At 41.1% G+C, this 27,274-nt stretch overlaps 1 protein-coding gene across 4 annotated transcripts; it reads left to right on the forward strand.

Annotated features, from left to right (window-relative positions):
- Positions 1-3,902: 3,902 nt before the first annotated feature.
- Positions 3,903-22,757, forward strand: LOC118556041 (myocardin-related transcription factor A-like; the record flags this gene model as incomplete). Of its 4 annotated transcripts, none has more annotated exon segments than XM_036129838.1 (13): positions 3,903-4,069; positions 4,250-4,333; positions 4,442-4,510; positions 4,584-4,762; positions 4,908-5,079; positions 6,864-7,047; positions 7,913-8,037; positions 13,104-14,036; positions 14,323-14,463; positions 18,785-18,910; positions 19,006-19,089; positions 19,222-19,267; positions 20,428-22,757. In XM_036129838.1, coding segments are annotated over 13 exon segments (2,870 nt in total), but the record flags the coding sequence as incomplete, so codon positions are not given.
- Between the last annotated feature and the right edge of the window lie 4,517 nt (positions 22,758-27,274).

Raw genomic sequence — 27,274 nt, forward strand, 5'->3', positions numbered from 1 at the left:
CACTGTACTGCACCTGAACTTCTGTACACAGAAGTTCAGGTGCAGCTGTGATCTATAAAGGAAAATTGCGTGCTGTTTTGTCCTACCACCCGTCAGGCAGACACCCTGTCTACTTTTAGTTTACCTTTGTCAAGACTTGATGCAATCTGCTGGGCTTCCTTAGATGGGAAATTTCATGACCAATCTGTCTGTATGATTTGATAAAATTTGACTTTATAAAGTGCCTTTTAGATGACATATGTTGTGAATTGGCGCTATATAAATAAAATTTAACTGAATTGAAATTGATGTGCATGTGCATGGTTTTTTAAATTGGATGTTTGTTTTTTTTGACGTACACCATTTTTTTTTCTTGGCAAACGTACACTTTTTCTTGGCAAACGTACACTTTTGCATTGGACGTGTCTGCGGTCCAATGCAGCTCAGACTGCTCAGACTCCTAAATTGGAGAAACTAAACAACAGCTCCATAAATGCACGGCACAGCACAGGAGGGCCAGCAGCTCAGGGTAAGATTCAGCAGTCCACCTGCACCTCAAGAACAAAGGGCACACTTTTGATGACAATGATGTCCAGATTTTGGACAGAGAAAAGATGGTTTGAAAGAGGGGGGAGGGGGGGGGGGATAAGCCATCTTGGTCAAAAGAGAAAGGCCAACACTGAACAGTGGGGGGATTATGCTTCCAACTCCCCAGTGTTTACAGCTCGGTCCTCCAACACGTTCCAAAGAGATTACATCAGCATCTCATCATCATTCAGGGGACCAAGTACTCCTGTCACACCAAGCAATAGCTTCTAACGACCAGGACAGTGACGGGTGGGTCATTGATTAGCATCTGATTTGGAATGCACCTGTAGGAGGATGGGTCTCCATGTCTTTAAAGACTGCAGCGCTCCAACTGCAGGTTGCTCAGGTGAGAGCCGCCAGAACTGACAAAGACTCCTGGATGGGTGTTGAAATGTTTTCAGAAAGAAGTCTGGTTGCCTCCGATTTAAGCCTGTTTGCTGACCCTGATAACTGAGAATTTGCACAGGCACGTGCACTTTTAGTATGTATTCTACGCAATGTCTTGTGACAGTGTGAATTGTGGAGGTGGAAGTGTCATGGTTTGGAATATTTTTGCTTCAGCATGAGCTGGCCAGCTCACTGTCCTGCAGTTCGCCACACATTCTACTGTGTATCAGGCGGTGTTTGAGGAAACCATGAGACTCTCTCTAAAAATAAATACATAAATAAATTGAAAAACTAAAGCTGAAGCAGAACTTCACCCTGTCATGTCAATAATCCAAAAATACCGTAGTATATCTGCAAAGGATTGGCTAACAATGAAGAAACGGAAAGTCTTGGTCTGAGTTGAAGCCCCAATCTTTACATCGTTCAGATGCTGCGGGGTGACTTAGAATCAGCTATACATTTGAGAAACCACTGAAACATCTCACAGTTATACGATAGGGGATGGGAAAAGAAGATTCCTAATAGTCATTTCAGCTAGAGGGGGCATGCCTAACTAATAGAAGGTAGGGTGCCCTAATTTTGTCTTGCATTTTTTATCATTTCTCAGATGAGTAAAACAAGGTTATTTGTTGTTGTTTGAGTAAATTAAATAGCTTTTATTTCCAGAGATGTTAAAAAACTAATTAGACATCGATGTGCAAACACTTAATAAAATGGATTTTAATTTCTTCAAAAGACCGAAAAACAATTCAAAATATGACATGCTGCCCCCTGCGTTAGTACTTAGAATGATCAAAGACAGAAGGTTTGACTGTTGTACAACAGAAGCTGTGCAGCGATTCAGTATCATTAGATGTTCCTGTCATTGCTAGACATTAACCACAAATTGTGCATGAGCTTTAAAAAGGACACAGCTGTGATGTGCAAGGATGAAACTGTGTGCACACACACACAGACACACAAACGCAGCTCACCAGTAGGTAACTCAGCACATCACTGGATCACAAGATAATAAATCAGCCCCATGTTGTGTCTTAATACAGCTGATGCTGAATTAATGACCAGGAGTATGTTTCACGTAGCTGTCTCCCCGTGTAATTTAATAACACACATCTCTTACTAAAGAAAACTCCCCACAGCAGTTCAGGGGATACTAGCAGGCGCTGTTATTCCCTAAATCCCAGTGAAGACTGCCATGATACGCCTGAGGAAGGGAAATTAGCATGGACAAGGTGCCTTGGATATTTTGCTGTCCCGTGGGATGACTCAATCTGTCCAGTGATTGCTATAGCAGAACATTTTGTCCGTAGTTTAACAGGTGCGCTTTGATTTTTATGGTGTCTGTTGTGTTCAGCAACAGACACCACCATTTTATCGGCTTTTATAATCCAGATAAAAGCTGAACGTGTTGCTAAACATATTATAGATTTGTAAAAGTTAATTCATCTTTTAATGAAGTATAATCTCACTCTGTAAAATGGAGAAAGATCCAACCTGTAATTAGAGTATGTTTATTCAGTTTGGGGGGAAAAAAGAAAAAAGTTAACAAGATTCTCCTTAACACATATACAAGCAGCCCAAATGTTTGTACTTCTAATAATCCCTGTAACATAAATATAAATTTTTACTTCAGAACTGACGAGTAATCAATAACTTTCCTCAGCTCTCTAAGCCCCAGGTCAGTTTGCCGATCAAAGAGCAAACCAAGCTTCTGTTGCCACCATCCACAGTGGACCGGATGGTAAAGAAAGTTAAAAAATAAATAAATAAAAAGAAGAACAAAACAGGGATCAAGGCTCATTGTTGAACTGCAAAAAAGAGCTGCATCTTGTGTTCACCAGCTCCCCAGAATGCTCTAATGCCATCTGATTGTTTGGGAGGGATACCTGTTCTGTCCTACTGTCAGAAACATGTTGAGTTTAACCTTTACACAGACTTTTAAGCAACGAACACTCCATGTTGGTTTGGTTTTATACAAAGGAATAAATATGTGGAAGCTTCTTGCATGCCCTGCTGAGTATAATTGAGTATGTGTGATCCTGTGAGCCTGTTTCTTTTTCAAAAGCCCAAGGAATCTGTTTAGAGGGCCTGGCTTCAAGAACACTTTGAAATATAAAAGAATGAAATAAAAATGGTTGCAGATTCCATCAGTGAACTAAAAATGAGTCCTCACTGGGATAATGATCCAGAACATGTGGCCAAATCAACACAGAAACTGAAACTGAGAGCTACATCATTGGTACTGTCTCATATGAAGGGCTACCAGTACTGACCTTTGAACTAGAAGAGTCAGACCTTACCTTAACTTTACATAAAATAAACATACTTTAATGCATTTGCCATTTAATATATATATAAAGGCAAGTGACTTAAAAAGGTAAAATACAATTTTAGATGCAGCTCACTGGTGGGTTGTGCTATTTTTTGAACTGGCTCGAGGGCGCCACATGTGGTCCTCGGGGGCTACCCGGTGCCTGCGGGTACCATGTTGGTGACCGCTGCTCTAGAAAACCTGTAGGATGAGCTGAAGAGAAGAGCGCATTAGAGAGGAGCCGGGACTCTCGAAGCACTACTGCAATTGTTCAATGAGAAACAATTGAAGATCTCCCTCTGCACGCTCCAGCCTTATGAAATCTTAAAGGAGAAGGCTAAGCGCTGTCCTGCTGGCAAAACATTATTAAACAAAGTACTATCAACAGGGATACCAACAAACATATCAGCAATAATATTTTTGATTACTAAATAAATGTGCTTTAAAATGTGTTTTCAAAAAAAAAAAATTAAAGATTAGACAACTGCATTTTCTTTTATCAAGGTTTCTAATGATTGAAGTGGCTGACATACATGCACCCAAGGAGAGTTATGCAGGGGCCAGTACTGCCTGTGGTTTTTTGCAGTTAAAATTAGTAGGATATAAATGACTCTTTCCACCCTTCTGCCTCTCTTAGAGAGACAGTTTCCAGAGGCCTCAGGGGGGAACTCATCATGCGACGAGGACAGTAATGACAGTCTGTCTCCACGTCAGTCAGAAAGCCGGGAGCATCCTGTGGGCATTGAACCTGCGCGCTCTTCAGCAGAGAAATTGGCTGGGAGCAACCTCCCATCTCCAGTTAAGGTACGATCCCTCCTGGGAGGGGCCATGTGAACTGGAGGAAGGCAACATACTGACAAGGATTCAACCCTGAATACTCAGCTCAAATGAAGCTTGAAGTGCGATATGTCCAGAACTCTTTGACTGATCTCTTTTGTTCTCCACGTTTTCATCAAAACTTGCCATCTGTAATCACCCCATCAGGTCCCTCCATCAGCTCCTCCTGTTCAGCTTAACTCTGCTCCCCTGAACTCTGCGCAGAAGACTTGTGGAAACTCTCAAATTAGGGTAAGACATAAAAAAAAAACATTACATTCTGAGCTTGCTGGCTCATGTCCAGCCAGCCTTTCTTCATAAGATGTCTGCATAAAGATTATCATAAGCACTTTTTTTCAGTACCAGCCTAGATTAACCTCTGACCGCCTTACCCAGAAACACAAGAAAACCAAGGACAACAAACCAAAGGTAGATCTTCTTGCTCTGGTTGCAGAAGTAAAAACTTGTCATGCTGGAAGATGTCAATCTGTTTTCTTTCTAGATAAAGAAGCTAAAGTACCATCAGTACATTCCTCCTGACAAGAAAAGAGAGACGGAACCTGTTCCCGATCTGGACTCGTCCTACGCCAAGATCCTCCAGCAGCAGCAGCTCTTCCTTCAGCTTCAGATTCTCAGTCAGCAGCAGCACAACTACCACACCCCCCAGCCTGCTCCACCAAAGTGAGCGTAAAGTTTGTAGAGATCTGTGCCAAGCTCGATTTGTCTCTCTTGGCTAAAATGTTGCCATAGCACCTCAGAATGTCAAGAGGGAAGTTTGAAACCCTTTTGTGGAGGTTTACTCATGTTTGGCTTTCTGTGTCCCCAGCAGGGATCAGGATGATCCTTCTTCCTTCCTGTCGTCAGCTTCCTCTCCACCTGAACCTTCTTCTACTGCTTCAACAGTCCCCTCCGCGCAGCACATCCACATCTGTCCAACTTCTGCTCCTTTAGTTGGGACAAAAGTATTATCACTGCATTCGGATCTGGGTGAGATGAAGGTTAGTTCAGGGCTAATTTGGAACAAGCGATTTTCAAAAATTCATCCACAGTTTCAGCGTTGAAACTATTCTTTTTTCGAGGTAAAATCATTATAAAACGACTTTAATTATAGTTTTTTCCCCCCAAAAATGCTCCATTTTGTTTTAATTGGATGGTTTCCTGACACAGAGCCACGTGTTAAGCTTAGTGCATACAATCATGGATGTCAAAGGCAGTTAAAAAGACTGATATTCCAGTTCCAGTCTTAATACGTGTTTGGTGTTATTGTCATAATTTAACACCCGTTTTATTTTTCAAGTGGCAACCATGTAGGTTTTGAATTGAAATAATGATTAAAAATTCTTTGTTAGTTTTACTCGTTGTGGCATTCATCAGAAACGCTGGCAGCTAAACAACCCCACAGCACCATGCTGGACCATTAAATTTAGGACTCAGGAAATGTTGATTAATCCCTGGAAGGACGGTTTGTTTACATCCATCCAATCCATGTGCAGTCTAAAAATGACAAAAACATGATACACAGTGATTTTATACTGCCAGCAAAACCAAGCCTGCAACAATGTAATGAACAAAACACTGAAGGTGTTGTTGAGTTTTAGTGTTGGTGCATCACACACTCAGTCTTTGAGGATGTGAAACTTGCTTTACTGGATGTTGACACTGGTGTTCCAGTAGTTTCCCCTCAATAATAGGCCTGGCCATTCCACTTTTTTTTTATTAAAGGGTGAGAGTTTGGGTCAAGTGTTTGGATCTTGGGAACAAATGCTTGTGATCTCAAAGGCACATAAAAAAAAACTAGTGTTGGAAAGATAATTTATACCCTCTCTCAGATGCTAATGTCCATTTGCACACGCTTAAGCTACTCGGGGTCTTATGCAATCATGCACATTGCAAATTTTTCTCACTTTGTTGCGTAAATCGGTTGCTGTATTTCCCCTGTACAGCTTGAATATTGCATTTTTATCTGAATATGCCTTATTATCAGTAATTGTGCAATACTTTCTTCTCTTAATGTTTGCCTTTCTGATAAGTTCATTCTCTGTCGCTTTAGAACTTAAGAATAGGTTAGCTTGTTATTTATTACTGATTCTGGTGTGTAACTCTGTTGACGTGTTTTTGCCACTGTCACCCCCAAATTTCCCAATTGTCGGACAAGAAATTTTCTTTTCTTAATTTGGGATAACATTAATCTTCTAAAATGACCCTGAACTCAGCCCCATTTAAAAATTCATGACTTGCTTTAAAGCTGGGCCTGTGCCAGGAAATGAACCATTTCTCAGTGAATGCTACCATTTCTGATTGTATTAAACCTCTTGATGTGTATGTAAACCTCTGACTGGCGCTGTATGAATGGTTCCACCCAGGAGCCTTCATTTATTGAAAATATTTCCAATATAAAACAAATGTGACCAAAGTTTTATGGAAGAACTCAGAAGAGCTGGAGATGAAAAAGAAACATAAGTGGATCAGGGGAACTGCAGAAAATGCAGAAAGCAATAACACAGTTTTATTTAAAGTATCCATGGTAATAGAGACAGAATGGTTAAAAAAAAAGCACAGAAATTCTGCGGTGACGCTTCATTAAAGGGAATAGAAGTTGAAGTCTGAGAGAAGCTGTTTTTCCATTAAAGATAGTCACAGCGACAGTGACAGATTGTTCTTTCTCGTTCTCTTTATCCTTTAATTCTTTTTCAATGTTCCTCTTTTCAAAGCCTCATCTATTTTGCTTTTCATCACTGTCGTCCCTCACTCTCAATTTGTCCTTTACTCTGTCTGCTGCCAGGTCGCAGAACTAAAGTGTGAATTGAAGCTGCGCAGATTGCCCGTCTCTGGCACCAGGAAGGACCTCATTGAGAGGCTGAGGAAATACCAGGAACTAAGCCAAGACAGAGACGCTAACCCCTCTCCAACAGCAGGGGGCACCACAGAGCCGGAGCTAAAAACAGCAGGGACGTCTTCCATAACGGGTGAAAGCTGCGCTTCACAGAAACAGCCACTTGATCCCCGTCAGACCTATTTTCTCAGTGGTCAATTAGCTGATATAGGTTTTACACGCACACGTGACGTCTCAATGCAGTTTCCATGTGTGACCAGAACTATGTTAGATTTTTCTTTATTCAGAATTTGCACTGTAAAAGCCTGCTGTAGAGGATCAGTGGGCTATAATTAATTGACAATGAAATAATTCATTAGATGCAAACACAACCTCTTAAGCCCGAGGGTCTATTTTCCACAAAATGTATACTCCTTCTTTATAAGACATTTCTCAACTTGTACAATGCCTAAACTGCTAATTTTGTTGTCAACAAACATAGAGTTTCTGGGGGATGATGTGGATGTGCAAATTTGAGAGTAAATTATTCTGGGCCTGAGTAATTGAGATTTAAATCCCCAAAACATAAATTTTGTCTAAAAACCCCCAGATGTTTACATACAAAACTTCTTACTTTTGCTGTAAAGAAGGAAATAAACACAATAAATTGTAACTTCAACATCTTGGTTACATTACATCTGTAGCAAGTTTGGTGTCCACAAAACAAGGAGTTGAGAAGGTATTCATGTTTAGATTGAACAAAATCCAGGCGGGCCCCTATTACATTTGTGCCAATTTTTGTGAAATTGAAAATGTGGGATGCTATTACAAATTTGGTAGATACTTTTTGTAGAGGAGCCTCAGATGAAGATCTGGACATATGATATGTGTGTGTCAGTCTCAGTTAGTCAGCTACAAGCGTGTTGTTGTTGCTAAAAGAGCTCAAGCCCCCTTGAATGGGGTCTTTAACACTTAAGAACCTCTAACCCTACCTGAATATTTCTGTTTGGGTGATGCAGGTGAAACGTCTCCTCAGCAGCTCTTGAGATGCGATGGGACCATGAAACCCTTCCCCCAACCCGGCATGCTGAATGGCGCAAATCCAGAAGAAATCAGCTTTAACTCTGAGCCACCGAGAGAACTGGTCAGACACTTGGATAAGTTGCTTATAAGACATTCATTGTTCAAATAATTTCACTTGCTAGGAATCAGGATCAGTTGTTTCGGTCCAATTAGAAATGCTCTCATAAAAGAGTAGGCTGATCAAGGTTGCCTGAATTTCTATTCATATTTTGAGTAAATACAGTAACATATGTCATAAACCTTTAAGAAATGTGGCTACTCATTCAAATAGTATTCTCATATCTCATCATACCCATTTAAGAGTGTTATGGGAACTATTTCAACTTAAAGCCAAAACCAGATTTAGTAATGATTTAGAGTAGATGGGAATTTTTCAATGTCAATGTCATATTTTGTTTTGAAATTTTGCTTCATAACTCAGCACAAATTCAGTCCTGGCGCTAACAAATCTCTTGCCTGATTTGGCGAGAAGCGGCTCCCATGACTCTTTACGCGTAGCAATGAACTACAGGACCGTGAAGAGTATAACTTGAGTTAAAAATTAGGTTTTTATACAATGAGTTCAGTTGAGAACAAAAACTACCCAAACCAGCCTGGCCCTGTGTAAAAATTTTTTTTATAAAATAAACCTGATGGCTAGTTGTGTTTCCATTGGCAACAACAGCTTCCATAAGGCGTTTCCAATAACTGGCAATGAGGGATGCAAGTTATCAATTAATGAGTTAATGTAAAGCTGATCAATTGACTAACAATTAATTGATAACCGGCCATTTTCTTAAAAAACAGAGTTTTCTTTTCTATCAAGAGGGTCTTTCTGTAACATGAAGGGGACATTTATTTTAAAACTAGCTGGAGTTAAAGAGGCACATTATTACAAGATAAAGGAGGACTAGATCTGCCTAGCTTCCATTGCTACTTCTTAGCAAATAGGCTAATACATCTCAAAATGGTTAAAACATAATCCCTTAGATGAGCTATGGCTAGACACAGAACAGAAACTATGTGATACTGTCAAGATTTCTGATTTGCCATTTATTTGCTCAAATATGAAACGGCACGCATGCTTTAAAAATATCAACATCTGCTCTTCTGACAGCATGGTGGGAGTTTCTCAGAACCGAGGAGTTGTCACTTATGTATTGCAAAGAAAACTATCCTCATGAATTGGAAAAGCAAAAAAAATCTCAGTATAGAGATATTTTGTTGTATAATATGACGTAGTCTAGAGACAGCATCTGCCTCCACATCAGATCGATCTCTCTGGGCTCTTTTGATCGAGAGTGGGAGGCTGTTGGATCTGTCCAGTGGGATATGGTGGCTTATTTGAGGGGTTCCTGGGTCTTGGGGGTGCCTGGAGTGGGGTGTCTGGTGTGTCCAGTGCTGGGGTCGGTTGCCCCCGCAGGGGGTGGTGCTTTGGAGACCTCGGGGCCGGCTCGGGTAGCCACTTGCGATCCTCTTGGGGGGTTCTGCGGCGGCGGACTTGGGTTATTTTAAAGGAAAGTGCTTTGTCTGTCATTATACATACAAGGTACATACAACGAAATGACATAGATCAGATGGAGAGTTAGCCTGAGCTGCTGTGACTGAGCACATCATCACTAACAGCTGACTTAAACCCAGGACCATCTTGCTGTGAGGCAAGAGTGCCAGCCACTCTGTTAGCACACTCACAGTGTTGCCTATTAGCTCTGCTGCTCCTGGGTGGGTCTGTGGTGGCTCTGGGGTCCCCCCCCCCCCCCCTTGGGCGGGTGTCCTGTTCAGGGGCTTGGGTTCCATAGAGAATGTCGCTGGGGGTTTGGGCCAGTGTATGCCCAGGTGTCTGGCCCTTCCTGGGGCCTTTGGTGTGCTGGCGGGCCTTGGTGTGGTAGTGTTGGTCTCAGTTTGCGATTGGCTCTTGGGTCCTGCTGCCTATAGCCCCATTTACACTACCCTTGTTAAACCGATCTGAGCCGAGACCAGTCCGAGCTTGGATCAGTTTATTAAGCCGAGCCTCGTTCTGACGACCGTTTACACACCACCTATCTCAGTTCCTTGATTGCTCCTCGCCTCCTAGTGACGATCTGCGGTACTGCTGCTCTCTGGGGTTGAAGGCGGGACCAAGCAAATCAAAACGGTGGCGCCCGTAACATTCAAGATGTTATGCTTGAGTATTATTGTAATATTTCGGTGTTTGCAGAGAGTCAGGGGAAGAAGGCAACCATTGGGTGAATTTACTTGAGAGAGTCGGCTTTTGGGAAGTGGATAAGACAAACGAACGTCTACTACGGGTTTACAGCTTCGACTGGTCTCGGCTCGGTTAAAAAAGGGTAGTGTAAATGGGGTTTATCTCTGGGCTTGTGGACTATCATGGTGCAGCTAGCGGAGCCTCCCTCTCCGGGTGGCTTTTTGGAAAATGGGGGTGCCTAACTGAATAAGCGGGGGAGCTGACTACTGGGAAGGGCATGTTGCTCCCCAGTCATTCCTCCCCATCCCCGGACACCTCCCCCTGCCTGCTCCATTATGCTGCCACACATGTAGGACATTGGGGGGTGGGGGTGTTGCTGGGGAGCAGGGAGGATTTCCCAGCCCCGCTGTCTGGTGACGTCCTTGACCCCAATTTTGTTACAGATCTTAGACACTTTTATTTATAACATTCTCACAAAATGCATATGTAGGGCATTAATGGGGGGGGGGGGGGGGGTTGTGTAGGGCTCACCCCTGGGGGGTTCCTCAGCCCCCATTTACATTTAGCTTGCGTAGGGGGGCGGGGTGTTGGTGCCTGCTACCTTACGGAGGAGGGCGGCTGGGCAACCCCCTTTTTGCCCTTGCATCAACACGACATTTGAGCAGCCAGAGGCAGGATCAGAATCTTTCTCACACCCCTGTTCTGATTGCCATCTGGAGTTCGGGGCCTGGAGGGGTTCACGTACTGGGTCTGGGGGCTGAGGCTGGTGCCGGTGCCTGGACCTGGGAGAGTATGGGATGTTTGTGGAGAGTGCGGGTGTATGTGATGCGTCCCTTATTTTTATTTTTTTATTTTTTTATTTTTTTGTGGGGGGTAGGAATATTTGTATGTGGGGGCACTAGGGTGGAAATGTTGGAGTGTGACTGTCTACATGGTCTTGTGTTTGGTGTGGAGCACATCAACCCCTTTTGAATACTGTATATTTTTCAGTGATGGTATCAAGGTGTTGGTTGTTTTTTCCTGTAATACGTTATCAGTTGGTTTTGCTGTTCTTTTTATATCTCTCTTTGCAGGTGTATGAGCAGACTCAGAGGATGTTATATTGTTCTCTCCCTTTTCTCTCCTCTTTTTCTTTCACCTTTTCTCCTTTTTAGCATTTTGTCTCATCTGTTTCTCTTCTTTTTTTCCTCTTCTACCTTCCTATTTCTGTGTCCATTGAACATGTCTAATAAAGCGTTTTGCATATATAAATCAAGCGGAGCACTATGGCGAAAGCAGTAAGGCTCCACTTGTGAAAATAAAATCTGTTGAGCTCTTTTTGGCATTAAGACAACAATTCTTAATGCTACATTGCCAGACAGGACAGAAAAGAGGCCAATCATTATATTTTAACAGTTTATTGTGCCACCTGTATCAAATACTGACTGAATAAACAAAAAATTGTGGTTTTCTCACACATTATTAAACTTAGACATATTTATAAAAACAACATAACTTGGACCCATTAGGTTACAGAATAGAAGTAAATAAGATGAACAGAATAAGATATGTGAAACACTTCACCTACACGAAAGCCTTCACCATCAACCGTACTTTTGGCATCATGTTTTTTTTTTATCATCTTAAATTTTTTTTCCAAAATACTTGCACTTTTCTGACATCACACCTTCATCTTCCGTGCACATCAGTAAGTTTTAGCTGAGAAGATGATGCTGCTCCGCCATGCAGCACAGCCGATTAGGCGCTAATAACTCAAGGTAGTTGTCGATTGTTTATATTTAAAAACAGAACCACATTAAGTGCATTTTGCATCCTTCTCATCACTAAACCGTGTAAAGGAATCCCACACCAGACTCTCTTTGGACCATTTCCCATTCCTGTTCTGGCATGCTTGTGCTATAATTATTTTTCTTACAACTATCATGAACATTCGATTAAAATTTCAAATGCCAAATTTCTTGAGGTTTATTAAGATGTTTTTTGGTAAATGTGAGGCAGTCTTTTTTGTCCTCTTTGGTCAGACAAACTCTAAGATGCCATTTTATCCAGTTTCAGGCAATTGAGGCCCGGGCTGCTTTAGATGTAGTTCTGTGTTCCCTTGGGACCTCCTGAATCTGTCGTTGATGAGCTCTTGAAACAACTTTTCAAAGCCAGCCACTTCTTGAGAGGTTTTCCCAGGTTCCCTGTTTTCTCCATGTGTATATAATGGCTCTGGTCCTCTGGAGTCCTAAAGCCTTAGAAATGCCAATGTAAACATTTTCAGACTGATTGATGTCACTGACCTTCTTTCTCACATGATGATGTTTAGTTTTTTGTTTTTTTTATAAAGCCTGGAGATGGCTGGTGTAATTGAACAAAATGTGATTAATCACAATTATGATTTAAGGAGCATGCCAATTACTTTTTTTTCAGGTTGGTTTGGATAGTTTTTGTTTTTAATGTTTTTTATGTTTCTTCCACAATTTATTTTTGCTCCTTAACACTTTTGGCATTCTATTATGACCAATGAAACTGATTATCTAATCTCTATGGCACCACTTAGTGGGTGGGATGTATTAGGCAGCAAGGGAATATTTTCACAGTAGCCAAGTTGTGATATAAAGGCATAAAACTATCTATGAAAAGTGATCCATAGAAGGCAGAGTAGTGAAATGGTGAAAGGGTCTTGGTTGGCAATGGCTCAGTGATTCTCATGAGAGGTGAAAGTTGATCTGCGTGGTCCAATCCAGCAACCTTTGCTTACATTGCTGAGGTCAGTGGTGGTTCTGATAGAAAGGTGTCAGAATACACTGCATGTCGCTGCTTGTTACCTTTGGAGCGCTGTTCTTGTGTCAGCGCTTATGTTCTGATGGTACGCCCATGCAATTAACAGCACAGAAATCAATTGGTAATGTAACGAATATGTGTGTAAATGTGTAAATATACAAGACCTTTACTAGCATTTCATTGTGTTCTCTCTGCAGAAGAAATCTTCTTACACCGATCTCAGCCTTCAGCCATTCACCCCGGCTCTGTTCCCTGCTGCCATTAAACAGGAGCCCCGATGCTCCAGCCCGGCACCTTGTCACTTCTCCTTAAAGTCTGCCTCTCTGCAGAAACATAGCCTGGTCTCTTCTGCTGCCCCCGCCACTACAGCTGCAGCTCCTCCTGTGACTATTGACAAAGACAGAATGCTGCAGGAGAAAGATAAGCAGATTGCAGAGCTTACCAGGATGCTGTGGCAGAATCAGAGGCTGGTGGAAGAGCTGAAGTTGCAGCTGGAAAACGGGTACAGAGAAGAACCAGAGGCAGAAATTCTTAAAAGAGTGAAAGAAGAACCTCCTGATAAGGCGCATGAAGCTTTTTCAACTAGTCCTCCACCGTTTGATCCTCAAATATCAGTCATTTCCCATGAAAAGGAGGTTACTAAGGTAACCATCAAAGAGGAGGCCATAGAGGCAGAGATAGGATCCGAGATAGAGGTGCAATCACCAGATACATTACTGCAGCCATCTACCCCAACTCAGCAGACTCAGGTTGAGATCCATTTCCATCTCCAGCCAGAGCAGAGGAGCTTGCAGAAGCAGGTTTGCCTCCAGGATTCTGCTCGACAGCTGGCACAGCACCAGGTCATCAAGAGGCTCCTGTTAATGCAGCAGCACGACACTAAGAAGCAGCAACACACAGTTCAGAGTCATAATCAGGCGCAGGGATCGCAACAAAATCCCCATCCAGAGAGGGAAAAGAGATCTCAAAAGCTGAACCAGCAGAAACAGCTGCAGCCGTCTGAGAAACATCACCCACAGCTGTTGCAGACACGACCGAAGCAACAGCTTCTGCAGTCAAAGAAGCTCCACCAAGAGACCGGAAAAAAGCAACCCATCCAGACACAGACCAGGATACAGCTGCAGCAGCAGGTAGGAGTGAAGAAAATCCTCACCAACTGCACATTGGGAGTTATCACAATACAAGTATGGGCTTTAAGTACAGGACATGTGTTTTTTATGGTTTGATCCTAGTGTGTAAAGAAAGATCTTACAATCTGATCTGGTTGTTTTTAGATAAAAACAAAGCTAACCAGCACTGACTGATTTGATTTTATACATCTTTGCTTAATTGAAATATACTGTGAACTTCATATAAATACATCCAAATGTTTATCTCTTTTCCTCAATTAGTTGGACTTTCCCTTTTTATATACAGGATCTCCTTAAAAATGACCCCAACCCAGCTCCCATCAGTGACAGCGAGAGAGAGAATACCCTGACTCCTTTGACCGATCACATTACTAGAGACCAAGGGAGCTACTCTGAAGGAAAAGCATCAAATCACATTTTACTGCAGGTACTTTGACAAGCTGCTCAGTAGTGATAATGTGTATCCACAGCCTAAATTCAGTACGACTAAAACCATTAATAGAACATTAATTTAACTGTAAAAATACTCCAGCTGCCTCTTGTGCTTTGCAAAAGTATTCATACCTCTCAACCTTTTTTGTACTTACATTAAAACCTCAAACTTCCATGGATTTTACTGGAACGTTATGAGATAGACCAACCCAAAGTAGCATTTATCTTTTAGGTGGAAGGGAACAATAAGGGCAATAAGAACAATAAGAGATCTGAAAACATTTGTATTCAGCTGCCAATGTTTATACTTTGTAGAACCAGGTGTCCTGTGGGGTTTGTCCTTACCACTTTTCACAATTCGCAGGCTCTTTCTAGTCTTGAAGAATTTTCAAATGGATTTAGCTCTGGACTTTGACTGGGCTTGTGGCATGTAAACCAAAAACTTCCCATTTGGTCTCATTGAAGTAAAGGAACTTTTTCCACATTTTTTGTGGTCCCCGGCATGGCTGTGTATCACTCTGGTCCTTTTGGCTGCTTCTCTGATAAATACGTTACGTCTATGACACATGTATTCAGAATAAATTCAATTAAATTTTATTTATATAGCGCCAATTCATGCATGATACATGTCATCTCAAGGCACTTTCCAAAGTCAAATTCAATCAGATTATACAAATTGGTCAAAAGGTTTCCTATCTAAGGAAACCCAGTAGATTGCATCAAGTCTTGACAAGCAACATTCAGTGGACAGTCGTCTGTTATTGTTGATGGCTTTGCAGCAATCCCTCATACTGACAGTGGGGAGGAAAACTCCCCATTAACGGGAAGGAAAACCTCCAGCAGAACCAGGCTCGGTGTGAACTGTCATCTGCCTCGACCAACTGGAGGTTAGAGAAGACAGAGAAGAGACAAAAAGTCAGACTAAAAAGCACAGAAACACACATTGATCTAGTAATCTGTTCTACATTAGATGGTAGTAGCGGGTGATCTATCTTCCCTGGTTGATGTCACAGCTAACAGAACACCAGACCAGGTGTACCTACTATGAAAAAAAATACAGAGAACTCTAACTACAAAGCTTTGTCAAAAAGGAAAGTTTTAAAATTAGTCTTAAAAGTAGACGTGGTGTCTGCCTCACGGACTAAAACTGGGAGTTGGTTCCACAGGAGAGGAGCCTGATAGCTAAAGGATCTGCCTCCCATTCTACTTTTAGAGACTCTAGGAACCACCAGCAGACCTGCAGTCTGAGAGCGGAGTGCTCTGTTAGGAACATACGGGGTAATCAGAGCTCTGATATATGATGGAGCTTGATTATTAAGGGCTTTATACGTTGGAAGAAGAATTTTAAATTATATTCTTGATTTAACAGGAAGCCAATGAAGGGAAGCTAAAATAGGAGAAATATAATCCCTCTTGTGGATTTTCATCAGAACTCTTGCTGCAGCATTTTGGATCAGCTGAAGACTTTAAACTGCATTTTGTGGACTTCCTGATCGTAAAGAATTACAATAGTCCAGCCTTGAAGTAACAAATGCATGGACTAGTTTTTCAGCATCACCCCTGGGCAGATTAACGTTGGCAATATTCCAGAGGTGAAAAAAGGAAGCCCTGGAAACCTGTTTAATATGGGATGTAAATGACATGTCTTGGTAAAAAATAACACAAGATTTAATTTTATTTTTTATTTTTATTTTTTTTTTACCAGAGGCCAATTTAATGCCATCCAGATTAAGTGACTGATTACGAAGTTTATGTTTTGAGGATGATGTATAATTTTCCCTCCACTACCCCAATATGGATTAAAATAAAATAACAAAATCCCATGTAAAAGTCTAATTGAAAATGCATCCATGCTTGTATTTGTAATGGGACAAAATGTGGAATCATTCAAATGGTATAAATATGTTTCCAATGTGCCGTAAATACAATGGGCAAAATATTACTGGCAGTTACAAGAGAATTGTTTTTAAAACTTAAACTTGATCTTTAAAACATCTTGATTCAACCAGCAAGTAAACACCTGGTGTAAAGTCCTCCAAGGTGTGACTTGATGCTATTTATTAGCTAGGCATAATATATTTTGTACTTCTCCTTGAAGTACCAGCTCAGGAAGTCTAAAGCAGAGTCCCAAAGTCTATTTTCTTGTCACCGATGCAGTAATAGAAATTAGAACAGCTTGTTAATGCGCCGCGGTGAAATAAGAGCACAAGAAAACTGCCATCGTGAGTCTGATTGCTGTGAAATTAATGACCTATGCTGTTTGAAACAGTAGCAGCGGGGCTTGAGAAGTGTCTGACACTGGCCTGATGCTGATTATTATTTTTACCCTGCTAATTACCCTAACAGCAACCTCCATTACTATGATTAATGGTGTTAAGAGATGAGCAACAAAGACTTCATCACATTCAGGTTCATAGAGGCTCTACGGCATCCCCTCTAGATTTTTTAAAAACAGAAGTGGCGACTGCTTGAAAAAATATCTGGATTTAATGTGATGTGGCACTTTGAGCTGAGTATTTGGTGCTTTTCTCTCTGAATGTTTGAATCTTTTTAGGGAGTCAGGAAATACTAGAATTACACTGAAGTGGACAGATTAGGTATTACTGAGCACTCACAAACAGTATTGGTACCACTGATATACAGAAAAAGACTTAAAATAATATACTTTTGATTGTGTCACCATAACTTCAAAGAACATTTTAGAAAAATCCAATATTTGATTTGAGTACTATACATTTATTCTGTTATGTGTTTGTGTCGGGTGGGGTTCCAGAGTAAAGTAATTTAGGAAATGATGTCCTCCATTATATTAAGAAGTTAGCACCTAGTCTTGTCCTCTAACATCACACATGGTTGGGGCATAACCAGAATCCAGGGTCACCTTTTATGTTCTTTTGTCCTCAGCTCCCCCCACTGGTGTCCTTTAGGATTTGGGTCTGCAATAGCCAACGTTGACTTTCTGTGTTGCTTTGGCCATATCTTTTGGATCAATGGTCTGCAGACAGACTGAGCAATGACCTATATATAGTTTTCTGTCAGAGTTCAATAGAGCTTCATTTAAAATCCACAAATATTTTTTGACATCATGCAGTCTACCAACATTTCAGTGGCCTGTTAAAAATAAAACACAGGCTCAGCATTATAGATCGTCCAGTGGACTTTGGGCACGACTTGCTTTTCCACATATTCTTTCTTTGCCGCACACCTAACCCATCTGAAGTGTTAGTTGTTCAGAGCTCAGTATCCCTCTGATCGAAGCACATGATCCTAATCAAAGTTCCTGTAGAGGTTAGAAATTTCAACATGTTTACAGTTGTGATTTTAGGACAAAATAGAAGCTTTCCTAGTAAATCCCCCCAAAACCTGGTGGCCTGTATCTAAGAAAAACACAATTTTCTCACTGTGTGCATGTTGTTATAATAAACTTAGGTCCAGTTTTGTGCTGTTCTTAACAACTACTCCTTTATTATATATAGACAAGCTCAGACAAGTAGACATTCACTTCAACATAAAAAAGTAAAAATCATACAAAATACTTTAGTCAGTTTAATTTCATGCTTTATTTTGCTTCCTGCTCTGAGAGCCTTTGAGGGTCCCCTCAACCCTGACCTGTAGGCTCTAGGGATGGAAACAAACTCCTCATTGCCATTATACTGAGAAAATACCTGTAGGGTCAGTCGACGTGGGTAGAGTAGCTAGAAATTATTCTCAGGGCAAGACTACCAACACTTCAAAATAATATTATTCAACTAAAAGTAAAAAGTCTGGTGCAGTGATATTGCTTGTACAAGTACATATTTTTTTTCTATATCAAGGCTAAAATTATTAAAACAGCTGTTTTAACCATTACTAATACTATTCATGTTTATATTGATTTATAAACTATAAAGTCTGAACATTTTTATAATAAAATCTTCAAAATACTACTAGTCTTGAATTACTTTGTAACATCACATTAGAGTGATTATTACGTGACTATATTAATGTGGGTGGTGAGTAATTCTGCAATTCATTGCTTAATAATCATAACTGGGTTTTGCTCCGCCCTTTTAACATTATAAAAGTCTCCTTTATGCAAACTGATATATTAGCTTCCTGCTGATCAAGTGAAATAATTTCCTGTAACAGCTCAGAATCTGGAGACCCGATAATTCAGCCGACACAGAACAATGTTTAAAAGGTTTATTGAATAAACTGGTGTAGCTGGAACAGGAATTGACAGGAGTAAACTCGGGAAAACAACAAGGTTAGGGTGAAGATGTGAGCACTGAATAAAAACCACTTCTTAATTGTACTTCCACTTAATGTCGTCAAAGACCCAGAATGAGGGACAGCAGGCATCTGTGAAGCAACCATTGCAGGAAGCAGCTTGTCTGTCGGTACCATCCAGTCTGCAGTCCCCTCTAACGTGGAAAAACACCTCCCCACCTTTCTATCAGACTGTAAGCACCCTGAACATTCACACCGATCATCCCCTCAGTTACTTTCAACATGTTTTTGTTTATTTTTTATTTTATTGACATATTCTGACCTGCAGGAGATGTTTCCTGGTATGAATGTCTTGTTGAGTCCCATGTCTCCAGATCCTGTTAAAACAGCAGCCGCACCATCTCATGATAAAGTAAGACACAGCACAGGTCTCATTGTGTAATTTCCTAAGTGATGTATTTCATTGAATGCTTACCGTTCACAGTTTGATCTGCTTTTTAGTTTTATGATGAATAAGAATCTGTTGTCCTGTGTCTGTCATTAGCCAAGAGACGAAGAGGATTTCATTGACATCATCCTGCAGGCGGGAGGTACAGCGCACAGACTGTCTTGAATAAATAATTGTCTTTCTTGCTCGCACTGTAATAAAATTTTATAATTACTATTTAACATTTAATGACTATTTTAATAATTTCATACTCTGGGAATACTCTCCCATATTAGAAGTGCAGCTTCAAGTCGCTGCATTCCATAAACTTGCAAAGGTTTTAACGCCACTTTTTTTTAACATTTTGTCACCTTACATAATACTTCAACACAAACTAGTGCATAGCTGTGAAGTGGAAGAAATAATGTGTGGTCTTCCAAAATCAGATCAGAGACCTCAAGCCTTATGAATATACAGAATTGAGCTTTTGGATTTTTAGTAATGAAGCTGGTTCCAGTGAAACAATGAAACATAATAAGTTATTCTATTTGTAGGTTTGGAAAGGTTGGACAAAATTACTTTAGATGAGAAATCCCTAAGAATCTACTTATTTCTTACTGTTAATAGAAACAAGTCTTTGTGTATGTTTGCTAATGTATGAAAGAAGTCTAGTCATGGATTTACTTAGCTTATTCCCTTGCTTTTCCTATGTCTGTAATGTTTTTCTGTTCATGTACAGCACTTTGAATCGTGTTGTTACTGAAACGTGTTATATAAATAAACTTGCCTTGTCTAAAGCAGGCTTAAGTTATAACGCGATATGCAAGCTCTGAACATCTGGCACAGATGCAAACCTATGAAAACATGGCCTTCCACCTAAACTCAGAGGCCGGGCAAGGGGAGTGTTAATTACAAAAGTAGTCAAAAGGCCCCTGCTGACTCTAGAGGAGCTGCAGAGTTTCACAGCTAAGATTCTGCTTCACAAGTATTAGCCATGCACTCTTGGAATCTGGCCTTTATGGAAAGGTGTCATGAAGAAAGCCAGAAGAAGTCATGTTTGCATGTTGGGGTCACAGCAAACCTGTGGAGGATGGCGCTCTGATCACATGAATCCATAGTTCTCCGCTAATATCATCTGAATGTAATAACCGACACTAATGGTTTCTTTCAAAAACCATGTTTCTTTGTCCTTCCACTCCACAAGTGTGCACTACTATGTGTTGCTCTATCACATGAAATCCCATCAAATATACTGACATTTGTTGTTAAAACATTGCAGACGTATACATACATCTTAAATGTTTTTTTTTATTTATTTGTAAGGCAATGTAAGGCGGTCTTCCATTTTTCTTTCAGAAACGGCTAACACAGTGAAAGTTGCCCAAAACGTCCCTGCTGCTTCACCTTCTCCATCACCGCTCCGTCTCCCGTTGTCTCCAGTTAGCTCCCCCAGTGTTAGTACTCTACAACCCGGCTCTCCTCCGCAGCTTGAGCCTTGGACACCGGCCAAAAGCACAGATTATAAACAACGCTTGGGTCTGTCTGGCAGTGGGCGCCTAGAAGACTTTCTGGAAAGCACCACTGGGAAGCCTCTTCTAGGGGTGGAACCAGGAGGCCTCCTCACTTTGATTGACGAACTGCACAGCCAAATGCTGTGCACCAGCAGCATCCTGGACATCCCTCCAGCTCCCATGGATGCCTTGGACACAGCTGGGGACATGGGACAGAGACTGGACAGGAAGGAGTGGCTGGGCTTCACCATTGGAGGAGAGAGTGAATGGGAAATTCCTACACTAGCCCCACTGGTCCCCCAAACACCCCCGAGTGTGTTCTCGGTGGATTTCATGAGCAGTTCGGACCTTCACATGGACTGGGACTCCTGAATACAGCTCTGTGAATTCAGAAAATGTGATGTGCTCCAGCACCAACTCATGAAGAAAACATGCAATCTATACCTGAAGTTTCAGGATTTAAACAAAGCAAGAAGTCTGCATCAGCTTTTATTCTGCTATATTCACTCATCAACAGTCTTGTCCTTTATTTATTCTATTGACCTGTTAACACGTCTCAGGCTGGTCCTACCAATGGTGGCAGTCAAGATGGAAGCATTCTGTGCTCTAAACTGAGTTTTAGTTGGGCTTTGTTATGCATTCACAGGGAAATATACCCCTAGAATGTCAACTATTTTGTTTGTTACCCTTTAGGGGAGTATAAGCAATAATTATCATACTGTAGATGTGCAGCGAGCCGAGTCAAGACACAGATATTTTTCATAAGTTTTAACCCATCCCCAAGAATTTGACTGATCCTTTCTAAATGTCTGAGATATTTCATCTAATATTCACTAGAACTGTGTTGGGGAAGAAATAAACTTAGGTTGTCCAACATTTTAGTTAAAAGTTCAAAGACAATATTAAACAAATAATTTATATTTGTTGCAAATTCATTTTAAGCCCAAACCATTATACTACATTTTCAGAAGTACTCCTTTACACTATGTTGTTCTCGTTTGTGAATTAGTCTGAATGTTACCAAATGGAGATCGCACTACTCTGCCAAACAGGAGCGGCACCTAATAAAGTAGGTTAACGTTTTATTCTAAGTATGTGTCATGTTTACGCCCTTCACACCAGCTCAAGACCCCAACATGATTGGGATTGCAATTTAAAGTATCATGTATTATTGTAAAAACGATTTCTTAGAATAAGAATTTTAATTTATTGTGACCGCGATGAATGTGCGAAAACCCCACATATGGTTGTATTGTCAGAATTGTTATATTATTTTCTCCACTGTTGATTCCGGTTGATCACTGTGTGCAGCTTAGGGATAAGAATCCCACTTCTTTATCTCACTAGAGTCCTGAAGAATCCTATTTCAGAGTATGTATGTTTATTTGATAGCATTTTTTGTGTTTGTGTGACTTTGACAGTAGTGACATGGAGTCACAGCCATACAGCCGCCTGAAAGAATACTGCAAAAAAGTTTTACTTTTACATTATAGTCGGATTTTGTTATTGTCACTGCTATTGTCATCACAGTAAATCCCACAAAATATTATGATGAAAATTTAAGCTGATATTTCCTACCCTCACACCATGATGTTGGTCTTCTGTGGTGCATCAAGAATACAGAAGGTGTAACGTGAGAGCTCCTCTTTCAAGCTTAATTGATTTTGAATTTGGTGTGCATGATTCCCTTACAAGGTTAAACTTTGGTAAAAGGGCAACCTTATCAGACACCAGATATGTTGGTCACTTTTGTTAATGTCATACTTTCGTTTAACTCACTTTGAGAGAATCTGCTGCAATTGACCCAATTTTGGGTTTAGATTGTTAAAATGCTTTGTACCTCCTCGAGCTTTACCTGTGAACCCTCTGCTGTATCGCTACAGAAACAGACAGTATCATTTACATATCTTTCTCTTCTGAATTTTTAGCAGTGTAAACAAAAATTTGGGATGAGAAGACGTTTATGAAGACTTTTGTTTTACTTTTTTTTCTCGGTGCAAAACACTAGGCTTGTGTGTGTACTGTTACGGTTTTACTTTCTGGAAACATTGTGATCAATGTGTAAAACCCTCGAGTTGTGGCTGTGTTTGTCGGCCAAATGCGGTCTTTACAACTAATAAAGAAAAATCCCTGTGGTGGTGACTTTGTGTTCTGCAGGTGAATGATCTTGTCATGTGAAGTTGATACTGGTCCCTCTGTGCTGCTGTACATTAAGTCTGGTTGTTTCAAAAGCCTAAACACGGTGTCCTGACTGCACTGGCATGTTCTTTCTGACGCCTAAAAGGAACAAACCATATGCAATGCAAGCATATGAAAAACGAAGTGTACACCTTTCATATTGTAAGCCCTAGTCTGAGGTGATCCACTGAAACATTATGAGAACTCTTCTCAATAATATCTGGATTTAGTCACTTGTAGATATAAGGGGACTGCTTAAAAACCGTGAAGGCCAAGACTAGAGACGTGATATCCATCCCCCCATTCATCCATCCAATCTTAACAGAGGCCATTTTCTTGTTTATTCAGAGGACAATGCCTATCATGACCTTCCAAACCCCTGTGAATTCCTTAAAGGAATTAGATCTATTTTATCTTGGATCTGTTGCAAACTTAAGACTGGTCTGTACACACACGTTTCATAGCGGGCAAAGGTGGGTAGAGTGGAAAAAAAACTGTACTTAATTAAATGGAACTGAGTAAATGTAGCTAATTCCTACATAGTGGGTGATGCAATATTTTGATCTCCTACTAATGGCGTTCTGCAAAACTGTGGATAACAAGCTCCTCCCATGTGGTTGTGGCTTGATCTCTCAACCTGTGTGGTAAGATCTGGCACAGAGCTCCTGACTGACTGTTGATGGATGGTCATTTTATATTTGCTCCATTTCTGTATATTCACACAGAATGGTGTTGGAGACCATATCACCACTCATATCTAGCCTTTTGTCCCTTCTTCGACAGCTCTTTGGTCTTGCTAACGGCAGTGAAGAGGAAATTGATTTTGTGCAGATATGGGCTTTACTCACATGCTGTAACAAGTTGAGATCAAGAATGTATTTGATTGAATGATTGCTATCAGTATAATAAATACATTTTGGATCGTGGGGATTATAAGTAGTCGCTTTAAGTTAATTTGTTGTAAATAACTAAATGCATTGAAAGGAAATTGGAGTTTGGCTGTGGTTCAGGTTTGTGTCTAATACTTTATCCCATTTACACCGGCATGCACAGCTTCACCTCTGGCTCGTATAAATGCAAGACTTGTGCCTCAGAGACGTGCGAGCTTGTGCACGGGCTCACACAAATTAATTACCAAACACACAGACACACAAGCACCCCCCCCAAAAACATCGTTCTAATGTTAGACGCGTCTTAGAGGGAGTCTCGCTATTAAACAGCCTGAAGTGATTGTGCGGATGCTCTGATGAGTCTCAGCAGTACAGCAGGAGGTCTGCCTGTGATTTGTGACTTTGCTAACGTTCACAGAAAAAAAAATATCTGCACACAAATATGCTTAAAACACAAGGAGGGCTTAATTTTTTCACAAACCAAAATAAAAAGGCGTGTTTTTTGTAAAACACCCACAGGGTGAAAATAGGTTAATGGATGAAGCAACACTTGTGTGGTTAAGGAGAAATATATAAGTACACATTCATTGTGCATATTTTATATCATAAAGGTGGGAGTAATCTCAACTCGAGCTTGTAATGAGGTCTAAAGTCCTCCAAATTAGAACAAAACATTTGCTTAATGACGTTAACTGTGTTTTTTTTTTCTGTTTTAGTTTATTCATGGAAAGATTCAGACAGTCATCTTCCTCCACATACTATGCAGAATACATCAAAGCATATATTATCAATTTAGCTGGTCTATTAAAGCTACAAGGCATCCTGCTGCACTCTACATGCCATGTCCTGCTGCATCCAGCTTCTTTGTTTCCCTTCATCACAGGTCTTACTTATATCTGCTCAAACCATTTCCATTCTAACTTTTTTTGCTGACCATGTCCCAGGCCCCCTGTGGCATTTCTGTTGCTGAGCATCTCAGCAGGAGCATTTTTATGGTCTTGAAACATTGGGGTTTTTAGCAGGGGCATTTTTATGGTCTTGAAACATTGGGGATTTTAGCCTAGACCCCTCATCCCTTGCCCTGCCTTATTTAAAAAGTTCCATTCACAGTCTGTGTTTATGTATCTTCCTCACAATGTTTATCCCTCGTTTGCAGCTAAGCAGTGAAAAAAATTCAGTCCACACCCACCTGGTGAGTGGGCCGCCCCACCCCGGTCACATTGACTAGAAATCAGGCTAAGAGTGGACAATTGGCTCCCATATAGCTTCTTTCTTCAGCCATTAGGGAATCAGTGAGGCCCGGACCTTTAAGGGCCGTGCCTATACTACTAGAATCTGGGGTTACAGTATGTAACAAGCTGTCATATTCACAGAGCTGTGTTTAGGTTGGTGAGTGTTTGTGTCTGTGTCTCTCTCTCCCCGCCTCTCTGCAGCCTGTGACGAGCAGGTGTGGTCCTGCAGCTGTCGATCATGAAGACTAATCAGGAGGAGCTTAAAAGGAGCAGGAAAACAAGGGAAAGATTCCAGGTTGTTAGTTCTTACAGCATAGCAATCTGACCTGCCTTCTCAAACGGTTACTTGCTGTTGTTATGCTTTTTCTTACCCAAATCTCTTCTCCTTCACCAGGATCCTGCCCAGGAACTCAAATTGGAGTTCCTAGCTCCATGGAACCAAGAGGATAACCCTTGTGTGATTCTCGTTATTAGTCACTCTGTCTGCTCCTGCAAACAACTGCCTGAGAACAATCATTTCCTCACTGAGCAATTTATCACCCGCTCACATGCCTGTCCAGCCTGTGATGCTGACCACTTCACTGCATGCTCCTCCCTGGAAACATGAAAGAGACATCCATTACAGACAAGCCCTCAAACACGACCACCTGTCGCTTTGCGGTCTTGAACCATTTAGACAGCAGTGTGATGATGGTCGCATTTAATAGTAGTATGAACGGCCGCCTCAAATAAAAATCCGATGTCAGAAAAAATATCGGAATTGAGCATCAAGACCTGCAGTGTGAAAATAGCCGATGTCACACCACAGTTTACCCTTTGACCCTTGATGCAAGATGTAAGCACACAAAACTTACATCCATCTGCAGAACCCGAACCAAACATGGAGAAGCAGCATTTAACTTCTATGCTGCACAAATCTGTAACACATCTCTCCTCTTTCCTCAGGGGGGGGGCTGTAGATTTCCTGTGAAGGCCCCTCTCGGGCGCACTGCTTTAGGGGCCCCTTTGGGAGTCCGGGGTTATGGGTTCCCTGACCCCTGCCTCTGTGCTCGGGGAAGGTGGGTCTTCGGTTCTCCACAATCACTATCAAGCCATTTCCTTCTGGATAATTTTCACCTAAATTAGTGCACTCTCACAATCTCCCACAGGTGCTGGGTCCCAGGTATTAAATGTTCACTTATATACAGAAAGGCTATAATTTATTTACTTTCTTTTACTTTTTTTTTTAGGTATCACATTACACATGTCAGCTTAAATAATAATACATATGAATTAGCAATGGTATCAAGGTGTTACACGATTGTATCTGTTGCTTTATGTCTGTTGGTTGTGCTGTTCTTTTTGTGTCTCTTTTCAGGTGATGGAGCAGACAGAGGAAGTTTTATCATTCTCTTCCTTTTATTTCTTCTTTCTTTCACCTCTTCTGCTGCACAAATCTGTAACAAACGTCCAGAAAACTGCAAATCAGCCGAAACACTGAGTTATTTTAAATAAAGGCTGAAAACCCACCTGTTTCGAGTTGCTTATGGCTCATAATAACAGGACAATTGGTCGGCTTATTTGATGTATATTGATGTTTTCACTTGATACAAGTTAATTTTGGTTACTGGTCTCACAACCAGTGACTGTTTCGATACGTTTATGATGTTTTTATGTTTTCATGATGTAAAGCACTTTGAACCACCTTGCTGCTGAAATGTGCTATACAAGTATATTTGACTTGACTTATGTGGGATCCAAGACAAAAAGCCAGATATCATTCAATCTGCAGATCCAAAGGGATTCAGAGGCCAGAAACAATATGCAAGTTCCCCCTGTTGGTTTTACATCTACCCAGGGCTGTCGTCCCAGTGCCATGTGCCCAGAAAACATCTAAAGGGGGACAAACAGAAGTAATTCGGATCAGAACCACCTATATCCTTTGTATGCAGCACAAAAGAGGCTTACTACAAGGTCTCCTCCAAGATGAAATAACCAGCTTGTGAACAAAATGCTTAGATACCTAAAATCTTTCACTCAAGGCAGACACTGATCTTCATCCCGGCCCACCTTTTTTCCAGTTGAGAACCATGGCTTCAGATTTGGAGGAGCTGACTCTCATCCCAGCAGCTTCAAACCTCAGCTTTGAACCACACCAGTGCAGGGCGTAGGTTATGGATTCATTACCACATAATCTGCAAAAAGCAAAGACGAAATCCTGAGGTTCCCAAGCCAGACACAGCCTGGCCATGTATATGTCTTAAGATCTTGCCAGAGACACCACAAACATGATCATAACAAGGAGCAGCACTTGAGCAATCCTCTTTTGCACTGGGAACAAGCTCAATTTTGGACATAGCTCTTAGTACTTGATTCACAT

Source organism: Fundulus heteroclitus, unplaced genomic scaffold (assembly GCF_011125445.2).
Source record: "Fundulus heteroclitus isolate FHET01 unplaced genomic scaffold, MU-UCD_Fhet_4.1 scaffold_231, whole genome shotgun sequence".
Taxonomy (NCBI): Eukaryota; Metazoa; Chordata; class Actinopteri; order Cyprinodontiformes; family Fundulidae; genus Fundulus; species Fundulus heteroclitus.